The sequence below is a fragment of the Seriola lalandi genome, unplaced genomic scaffold (assembly GCF_002814215.2).
Source record: "Seriola lalandi dorsalis isolate HSWRI2012SDOR001 ecotype SW California unplaced genomic scaffold, Sedor1 jcf7180002054983, whole genome shotgun sequence".
Lineage (NCBI taxonomy): Eukaryota > Metazoa > Chordata > Actinopteri > Carangiformes > Carangidae > Seriola > Seriola lalandi.
This window is the reverse complement of record NW_019525532.1, coordinates 92,891-103,766: the sequence shown is the minus strand read 5'-3', so window position 1 is coordinate 103,766 and position 10,876 is coordinate 92,891. Positions and strand designations below refer to the sequence as shown.

Sequence of the window (10,876 nt, the reverse complement as noted above, 5' to 3'; positions counted from 1 at the left end):
GGGGTGGGGGGGTGGATATGACGCCGACCCCAGCGAATGCCCCTGACCCTGAGCAGATGGCGAGGCAGGGTCTCTCCGCTGAGCCAGAATTAATAGCGTGTGCCATGTCACATTGTCTGAGATGGGCCTGCCTAAACTCCCCCTCCCCCTCCTCACCCCCTCACTCCTCCACATCTATCCTGATTTTTGCACCCCCCCCCCTCCCATCTCTCTCCTAACCCACCTTCCCTCTAATGCTTCTTCACCATCTCTCGGCTTCTTCCCCTTCTTTCTTCCCCCCCCTCATTCTCTTACCTCCCATACATCACGTCACTTGTCCCCCCCTCCTCCCGCTACATCGACAATATCCTCCAGCTTCCCCACAGAGTGCTTACTCTTCCAGGCACTCGTTTGCTCATTCATTCACTCATTCACTCATTCATTTATTCACGTGCACCTCATTCATCCCTCTTTTTAACAGACACTCATTCACAGGTTTGCCCACTCGCCGAGGCTTTATTGGAGGACAATTAAGGCACCTGCGTTTCTAAAGCTCCCCCGCTGAATGCCTGCCACCCCATTTCCTCACCCGTCTGTTCACACTACTACTGCTGTTCACTCGCTCACTTGTTCTTGTATCCGGCCGCGCTCACTCGCTCACGTACAGAGCTGCTGGCTCAGCCCAATCACTCTGTGTCACTCAGACACGTAAATGCAGATAAATCTGAAAACACATCCTTATTTTCGCAGTTTTTGTCTTCCTTTTACAACCACTGAATCTGACCTTTGAAAAAAAAAAAAAAAAACTCCCCAGAGCAGATAAATGTGAAAATCCTGGGATTTACGATTGTCATGTGATGAATAACTGAGAACCTTTTCTTTCTGGTGCACCCGCTTCCAAAGCATTTCCTTAAAATCGATGAAAAGCCGTTTGGCGGGAGTGGTGCAAAAGTGCAGGTGCAGGCTCAAGTGGCCTGCACATGGCCAAAAATGAGATTTGCAATTTCAGTGTGTACCGCACACAAATCACTACTTTTTTTTTTTTTTTTACATATAAAGACAAACCTTTATCTGCATTTGTTGAAACATTTCCTGTCATTACCCGCTACCATCCTGTTCTCAATGTGATTATATTCTAATACAAATACACACACCGTAGGAAGATTTGGACCAAAAAAATATGAACCTTAGGTCCACCTGCTAACATTTCTTTTTTTTTTTTAAGCTTTCAACATCATCACATGGCTTTCATTAGAGGAAAGAGTTTGCTTGGTTGTCATGGTGACAGTAGTGCAAACTGCTACGTCCAAGGTCAAGAATGAACTTTCATTCTCAGCATAGGAAAGATTTACAACATACTATACTATATTATTGAGGAAAAAAATTTAATTTAAAGACAGAGAGAAAATAAAATAAAATGTGGATGTAGATCAACAGAGTGTAGCTGAAACTTGTGAAAAAAATTTGAAGAGACAAATCAATAAACAAGATTAAGAGGCTACAGCCATGCTAGCAGCTGTGGGAGGCTATATCTAAGCACAGCTTTGCTTAGAGCTAAATGCTAACATCATCGTCATCGTCAGTGCTATCATGCTTCACAGCAATCCCTCCATTTGAGTGACATGTCTCCAAGTTGTGGAGACATTTCACTTAAAATGTCAATTTCATGGTGGCGCTAGAGGAAAAGCCAGAGGATAATCAAAGTCAGTGGGATTTAACCTCTGGGGACTATGAACATCTGCGCAAAATCTTGTCCAAATCTATTGAGATGTTTCAGTGTGGACCACCTGACTGAGCCAAAGCTCTTCAAGTATTCCAGCTCCGTGTGTGAGTGTGGATGTCCACTATCTAATCTGTGGGTGTGGATCCATCACAAATATTTGCAGGTCCTCCCTCTCTCTCCCTCTCTCTCCTTCTCTCTCCCTCTTTTCTCCCCTGGAGCGGCAGGGTGGCTGCCAGGAATGGGACGGAGGGTCAGGGGTATGTTCACCTCCCTTGCTGCCTCACCAACCACCCTCCTCTTCCTAATCACCAGTCCTCTTCCTGCCCCCTTACGCCCCTCGCTGACCCCCACCTCCTTTGCCTCTATCAGCCCCCAGACAGACAGCCTGGGAGATGGTGCAGGAGGAGTGGTGGGGGGCGGTGCAGAAGGTCACGGCCTCAGCGGTGCAGTCACTTGGCCAGAGAGCGTGTGTGTGTGTGTGTGTGAGACAGTGTGTGTGCATTCTCCATGTGTGGGCGTGTGTGTGTGTGTGTGTGTGTGTGTGTGTGTGTGTGTGTGTGTGTGTGTGTGTGCGTGTACGTGTGTATGTTGCACTGTAACACCTCTTCCCCTTCGTGGGTGTCAGAGTATTTTTCTTATTTTTGCGGACGATGCAGGAGCTGCAAAATGTTTCATAGTGTGTGTCTGTGTGTAAATATATGCATGTGTGTGTGTGTGTGCAGAGAGAGAGAGAGTGTGGGCGTTAAGGAGGCAAAGGTCAAGGTTTGAGAGGTTCACTTGGCTGAGGCTTGTTCCCTCCAAACCCCCACTAGCCAAATATGCTGTGGTTAACAAAGTGAAGCTGTCTATCTAAACACTATCTCCTAAACAATTGCAATAGAAATTCAGTCAAGTCGCATAAATATACAATATATCATGTTTTACAAGTTCACAAGAGCATGAGGTGCAGGAAAAGTGAGAGCAAACTTACATGAATATTAGTTTAATAATCAAAGAAGCAATTATTATTTTTCCTTTTGCCTGAAACAGTTCATTGGAGATATCCTCAAGCAACAAATATGCAATTCTTTGGGTTTCGGTAGAGCTGGCCAAAGTACTTTGTACCCACTAATAACTGTCCATCAATCTTTTTGTCATGATATAATACAGCCTGTCACTCACTCTTGTTAAAAAACATTAATATTTTGTATTGTAACTTTATCTAGGCTGCTTCTGCTATGAGCCTTCACCAAGCTTTGGCTTTAGAAGTCTTAACTGACAAGGGCGGCAGGCCAAGCTAAACGAGTTATGCTCTTAGTTTACTGGATGTGAATATCCCAGAAGGGTTTTCACAAAGTGGAGAGCTTTACTTTTGTTGGAAGGTTCCATTGTTATGACATTTTTGACCCTGTTCCTGATTAGTCTCCTAAGGGTTTGAAGTTTGGAGGAGTTTTAACTTTTTTTTTTTTTTCTGGGACAAAACCTCTCTGAATACACTGGCTCCCGGCCTAGCCAACCGCGATACCGAATCTTTAGGCTAAGAAGATGATGTTTCAACCACATCCTGACAACAAACAAAATAACTTGTGTTGAGGTTAGAGGATTCTTGTATTCTATACCCCTTATACCTTCCATAAATCATGCTTTTGGTTCGTGCATGGACAAAAAGGGGGTCAAGATGAAACTTTGTTTTGGGGCTGCATGCGTCGACTAAAATTTTCCAAAGTGGAACGTGGATGTCACTCACAGTAACACGTATCCACTGAGGCGCTCCAGAAGTGAAAGTGACTGGATGCATCAGAGCTGAGTCACCAAAGAAAGCACTGGATGGCGTGAAGAAGAAGACAAATCAACTCAGATTTCCTCTCTGCATGTTTTATGATGAACTTGCCTCGTTTGTATCGCTCTCACTTGTCTCATGTTATTAAACTTTGCGAAATGATCATATAACACATGGATTTTGATCATTTGAGCTTTCCGGCTATTTTTCTAAACACTGATTCATCCAGGGAGGGTTCGATGAGTGTAGATGTATTACAACACCTTGTCAGAAAGAACAGTTACTATTTTTGAGTTCCTGTGCCTGTCATCTCTTTACTTAACACTTGAGAAACAGGGATTTATGCTCAATACAACACTTAAGGGACTCTCAGTGGTAGTTGCTGAGCGATTGGAGAGCATTACACATTTGATTTCCTCACTAACGTTCTCCTATCTGGACTGAGAATTGGAACCTGGAACCTTCAAGAAGCCTGTTTGGCTGTTCTTGCAGGTTCCTATTGCTCCTAATTCCTAATAGAGTAAACTGTTTGGCTTTGCTATGTTTTTTAGGACACTGTTTTAAAGTAAGAGTTTGTTTGTTTGCGGTCTTCAGAGAGTGAAACAATATCACTCTCATGTCTGTGCGTCATATGCAGAGCTGGAGATGGGATGTGATTAGCTTAACTTAGCACAAAGACTGGAAGCAGGAGGAAACAGCTAGTGTGGCTTTGTTTAAAGTTCTTTAAAAAATGCATAAGGCTTTCCCACATGAATCTTAAAAGCTCATAAATTAATACGTTGTATTCTTGTTAGGTTAATCCGAACATAAATGGTAATGTGAAAATGACAGTTTGTGGTGTTAGAGGGAGCTACATGCTTTAGGCTAACCATTTTTTTTGACCAAGCTAATACCGTCACCGTTAGCGAGCACAGGTTTTTTGTAGGGGTGTTCATATGCATGATGGCATCAAACCTGGCAACCCCACTGTGACACAACAGCAGCAATAAGACCCCACATTGAATAGATTAACTAATGAGATCATATGTAAGTCATTAAGATTGAGATGTGAATTTTGGAGAGAGCCAAGGTTAGCCATTCTAAGTCTCTGCATTATGTTCTCTTAGGGCTTCTGTTGAACTGTGTAGACATTACGCTTCTTCAGTAAAATGTTATTATACAATGTGTTTCATATACAGCGAGTCACAATACATGGTTGGATGCCCTCAAATCTGGGATTTCACTTTATTTAAGCCCACTGATATATTTCAGTTCCAAAATTTCCCCCCAGACAATGTCACATGTTTTTCAGGGGACATTTTCCAAGCATAAATACAGGCGTTAGGCTGCTATTATAATTTCCATAACATAATCCATCTGACACATTTTCAGATCAACTCTGTTTTTTTAATCAAAGTAAAATACCCTGAGGCAAAAGTTGATTCAAAAAGATGGCGACAAGAAGCAGAGCCAAGTCCGCCCAGACGGGGACTCGTATAACTTTTTATGAAAAGGCTTCCCTCTAGTGAAAAGGAGAATGAAATCTGCCGTGCGCAATCCTCAGCAGAATGATTTGAAAAGTGCTATGGTTGCAGAGCTGACATCTCTCCTCGAGTAACAGAAGAAACATGCTGGATTTTGATTTTTCTATCTATCTGTGCTTGTTGTTTCTGCTGATAACCATCACAGTAATGGATTTATGGGCCCTTGTAGCCGTGTCATGCTTGTGAAAGCCCATAATCTAGCTCTATTACAACAATATGAAAGGCTGTAAAAAAAGACTTGCTGTTGATTGATTGCTCTTCATTATAAATTGGGGCTGTTATCAGTTATCAGATGTACTGAGCAGATCATAAAGGCTTTCACTAAACCATAAAGTGCCAGATTTTTTTTTCTAAAGGTAGATGCTACAAAGCCACTGGAGTATAAGTCAATCATATCATATTGCTTATTTTCCAATGTCATACGCAGGCTATGTCAGAGCTGCCAAATAGCGTGCCTGTGCAGTTCTCACCCCACATACGTTTGGCAGCTTGAACTTGCTGTGAACCTTACAGCACCAGGAAAGGGGAAACATCTCTTCCCTCATGCCTCTGTTTCAAAAGACTCAGCTTCGAAAACAGACGTTTTAGTTCCCTTGACGGTCTGCAAACTTATCACCCTGTCATTTTTATTTATTTTTTTATTTTTTGTCAAAGCAGTGAGGCCCTGTGATGTCTCTGGGACCTAATTGTAATGGCAGTCATCTGATAAAAGTGGGAGGCTTTGAACAGAGGGTGAGAGGGGAGTAAAGGTGTGCCCCTCCTGGACTCATCGTCCTCTCCATTTGTCAAACTGTCTGCCCTCATCCACCCCTGGGTTTTCCCATGTGGCCCAACAACAAGACGGATGGATATAATGGACGGATGGACAGAAATGGACGCCCTTCCCTCTGCTGTGAACTCAGACTCACACGAGCCAGAGATGATTAATTTGTGACTTTTAGTCTTGTGATGTTTCTCTGGGGGGAATATGATATTATCAAGTGGCCGTGATTGCTGCTAAGCTTGAAATTTAGGTTTGTTTACTGCAGTAAATGTATAAGCTGCCAAATTCTCGATTTCCCGTCTCTGTCTGGCACCCAGCCAATTATTCGTGTACACATCTATCAGCTTGTCTGTCTGCTCAACAGTCTAACATTTGACCCAGTGTCTCTCGACCCACCTTGCTCTGTCTGTCACTGGTTCTCAATCTGACTGTACTTCAGTGCGCCTGCTCATTTCAGGAAGTTTCACCACACTCCGGCTGTATCGAATGACTTCGTGTCAAAGAGCTGCTAATCAGGAAGCTTGAGCTGCACTTCCTTAATTGGCTCACTTTCTCCCTTGTTCTGTTTTCACTCCTCAAATCTGAAGATAAAAATAATTTCCCCCCCACCCCTTTATTTTTATAATAAGTGCTTGAAGTGTTTCATCTTAGCGGGATAAGCTGGATGTGAAAACTTGTTAATTTCACAATTTCAGCTTAGCCTTCAAAAGATAGGAATTATGGGAATCTGCAACACCAGTCACAAAGCTGCTTCGTTCAGTGACCCCGTAACATTTTTACAAATGGACACTGTTTGTATGACAGACAATACATTCAACCCATTGACACACATGTAGTTAACAGTATGTAGGTCAAATCTACATAAAGATAACACAGATGGGGAGGATCTACTGATGAGTGGTGTTTCCACATGGGGACAAGGATCTTTCTTTCTTTCTCTCTATCTCAATCTTTCTTTCCTTCTGAGCCACGAGCTTAAGCAGTCAAGTGAGTGGATTTATAGACCTGAGGCTTATGGCTTAGTCATGATTGCTTGACTTGGCTCTGTCTCTATTAAAATAAATGGTTTTTACCCCTAATGAGAGAGTACAACACGTGGGAAGATTGAGATTTTTTTTTCTAAAGGAGAAAAATCAAGAGCAAGTGGCAAAAAGAGACATGAAAATGACAAGAAAGGGCTGAAGGAAGCCTTGAATCATGTGTATGAGTGGCCTTTAAAACATGTTTTGTGTTACAACAGCCAAAAAAAGTCAAAGTTCAAATTATCGCTGTTGTTAAATTGGTATTACACCTCCTCTAAATTTAAAAGGTAACATATATTCGAAAAAGGATATGTTAAAAGGATCGGTTATCTTGTTCCTTTTTTAAAGAAAAGTTCTTGCACTTGTGTAGTCTCTCTCTCTCTCTCTCTCTCTCTCTCTCTCTCTTTTTTCTTTTTTTTTACTGTGTTCAGCTGTAAAACATTTGAGGAAACTTTATGCTTCCCCATTCAACTCTGAGTGTAACTGGAGGTTCTCCGCTGACTATAAAAAAGAGAGGGAAAGGAAAAATGGTTGAGGGCAGGATGAGGTCCTCGTCTCTGTGTCTTCATACTGCGGGCCATGGGCCAGGCACACTCTCATGCAAAACCTCATCCCTGCAACTCTTTTCTTTCTCCCCCTTTTTTTTTCTTCTTCTTCTGTCTTTCTGGCAGAACAGTGAAGCTCCATAAAAATGAATTATGCATCTGAAAGATATGAAATGTGTAGATTTACACAGTGTACACTGAGGGAGATCGCATCTGCTACTTTCTACAAAGAAACTATTCGGTGTAGTTGTGCTCTGACATTGATAGATCATCTGTTATGGATAGAAGTGGGAAAAATATTATTTCAAGCATTTGAATTTCTTGATTAGTTCTTTGGTCATATTTCTAAAAGTGAACAGAATCGTTTGCTATGTTAGGAAATACTCATATTTGCTTTCTTGTTGAGAATTTGATGTGAAGATTGATACCACTCTCGTGTGTGTATGAATAGGAAGCTGGAGCCAGTAGCCAGCTAGCTTAGCTTAGCACAAACACTGGAAACAGGGGGAAAAACCTAGCATGTCTTAATAATTTCATTTAACTCTCAGCAAGAAAGTGAATAATACTATTTCCAAAAATGTTTAACTATTTTTTACCCATCAGGCCACATATGTCATGAAAAAAATTATACTTGTACTTGAAAATATCAAATGTATTTAAATGCGAAATGTCTGTGTTTTTATTCAGCTACTTTTTCCATACAAAACAACCACAGGCAGATCGCACACACACACACACACACACACACAAACATCTAACAAATGAGAGCATTGACTTGCCATCAGTGTGGTCTCGGAGGCCTTCACTTTCTCTTTGAAGCTGGAAAAACTCCCACTTGAAGTCAGTTGTAAGGTGAACAAAGATACCAAACACATTTAAATGAAGGCTGTAGAAGACAACAACACACAAGGGGATGGAGACCTACATGAAGGTTTACGGCTCCCTGACCCCTCCCAGACAAACAAGAATGACCTGACCTGTTTGTAGTAGGGATGATATAGCCTAACACAACTTTTGGAGATCCACTCTGGCTGGGGGAGAAACCGATGCGGACGCAAAAAGAAAGGCTAATAAATCTTATGACACTTTTCCAAGTGCAATCATTTGAAATAATAGCTTCCCTTGTACTTTGACTGAGGTTTGGACTGTGAGGAGGGTGGTCATGGGACTCCCCAATGTGATGGCAATGCACTAATCTGCCCTGTATGGCCTATTCACATGTGGACGCACCATTGTTTCCACATTCTAAACAGGAACTGCAACGTTACCCAGGGGAATTGTAAATTTGGTGTGCAGGAACCCTCCATTAATTCCTCTTTTAATTTAAAGTCTGTGTGTCCTTGCAGTCTCATCACATCTCATGCTTGTTACCTATATACTATTGGGAAGTAGTCTGAAATAATGATATTTTGGCTGTTATTACATGCATCTGTAAATGCTAAATACTGCAGAGACGCCATGCGGAGACAGGACGCATACTATTAAATATATGTGAGCCTGGGAAAACCAAGGGTTTCCTCACCACTAGCGTTTTTCCCCCGAACCTATCTGTGCTGTAATTTATTACCCGGTAAACACGTGGGAATAGTATTTCAGCGCCACATGATAAACAACCACTCCACTTCAGGCATATCTCGCGATAGGGGACGCTCCCTCTGTGCTCGCCTATTGTGAGAGTTTTCCAACCCTCGCGTGATCTTCGAAGTTTCCCACGCCTGTTGTTGTGGCGTCTGCCCTTTTCGCTCACTCTCTCTCTCTGTTGCTGCTACCCGCCGCCTCCCCTTTTTCTCTGTCTTCCTCACCCACCCCCTTTCTCTCCGTCTCCCTGGTCCCTACACCTCCAGTCTGCTTCTGTTGTCTCGGCGGATTGTTGGGCTGTGGGAGAGAAAGGATATCGCGAGTATTGGAGTTTTGGTGAGAGTTTGTGGAAGATGGCGCCTGTTGTGACAGGGTGAGTCTGAGATTCGGGGTTGGCAGTGGGGAGCGGAGTTGAAGAGAATACAAGTTATTGCCATGAAATAGCTTAATTTTAGTCCGTGTGCTTTAGCCTGGGCACACTGCAGTGTTTTTGCCACTGGTCTAGTCGCTAGAAGTGATTTCTTTGTCTCAATGTGTTTGCGTGCGAGTGTTTTTTTCTTTGCCCAGTTAACGTTACTTGCCCGAGCTGACTGTTGCTGCAGTGTTTTGTGAGCTAGCCCCAGCTAAGCGATACTTCACCCTCGGTGGTCTTTTTTTCCCAGACAACGGCGAGCTGTTAGCTAGCAGGCTAGCCAGCGAGCTAAACACAACCACCGAGGCATGTTTTTGAAAACAATTTAATGTTGATATGCCGTCTCTTTCGCTCCGGCTGGCTTGCGCTGAAATCACTCGTATGATTCCTGGTCCTGCGTTTGTTGTCGAAACGTGCTCACCAGTTAGCCGGGCAGCACGTTTACGAATTTGATTCATGACTTAACACAGCTAGCTGTCCGATAATGGACGTCAGCTAGCGATATCTGACTGAAACACGTTGCGGCTTTGTGAGCAAGGCATCCACTCTGCTAGTGTTTTTATTATAATCTTGGCTGCATTTGCTGACGCCGTGAGACAGTTTTCGCTTTGCACGGCGTGCTTGCTGTAAATACTACCACACACAGTGAAAAGCGTACACTAAAATAACTGCAGCTCCTTAAGTAACGCTAGACGACTGCGTTGGAAATAGTATTTACTACATAAACAGCGATCTGCCTCTGACCTCTGTAAACAGATGGCTATTAAAAATACCATCCTAACATTGACTATCCATAGATGTGGAGTGCATCTAAGGACAAAATTCACGATAAAGACCCACAGCCATGTGTGCCTAACCCTATCATCACTAAAAGATGATTAAGATCTTTCAGTTGCCCGAGCCATTGATTTAGTTTCTCATTATCAGTCTCAACGCAATGACCATGACTTTTGCTGCTGTAAAGAACTTGACATTATCTCCCTCGATGGTCTCTAAATATCAGCTGTTTAAATACCAAGACTTGAAAAGCACTTTTTTGTCTTTGTCACATTTAAAGTTTTATCTCTGGGATTCTTGCATTTTCTCAGTTTTAAAGACATCATTATGGTTAGTGCACCTCCAGTGATAGCTCCATAGATAATACATGCGTAATAAGAGGCAGTCAAAGCTTTTAATGGGAAACTACTCAATGTTAACATTTTCAAATTGTGCATTGAATTGATTGGTAGACAATGTCAAGGATATATTGCTTCATAAAGTAGATCAGTGTTGTTTTTTCTTTTTGTCAGTCCTGCCGTCAGTAATGTGACCATATTATACAGCATAAACAGGCTATACCCTGGACCAAGTGTTGTGTTCAAAAATCCATTTGCATATTTCTGCTTTGGTCAATCTGTGGAGTAAACCCTGATTAAAATTATTTGCCTACAGATGAGCTAGACACAAACCTATTTTTTGCACTGTTCAGGCAATAATCCCCACAGACAGCTCAGTGGGTGCCAGACATTTGCTGGGCTTGTTGGAGGTGTGTGTGGTGGTAGGAGAAGGGGAGGTGGATTTGGGGGTGGGGGT

The 10,876-nt window shown here is 42.6% G+C and overlaps 1 protein-coding gene across 2 annotated transcripts in view; it reads left to right on the top strand.

Moving 5' to 3' along the window:
- Positions 1-9,067: 9,067 nt before the first annotated feature.
- The window catches only part of rbpjb (recombination signal binding protein for immunoglobulin kappa J region b), a 43,762-nt gene continuing 41,953 nt past the window's right edge, over positions 9,068-10,876 (top strand). The window contains exon 1 of one of the 2 annotated variants that reach the window (XM_087171251.1): positions 9,068-9,265. In XM_087171251.1, the coding sequence (XP_087027377.1) occupies positions 9,246-9,265 (20 nt within the window). In that variant the 5' untranslated portion in view covers positions 9,068-9,245. The remainder of the gene's footprint in view (positions 9,266-10,876) is intronic. The other variant, XM_023396845.2, reaches the window with a different exon arrangement.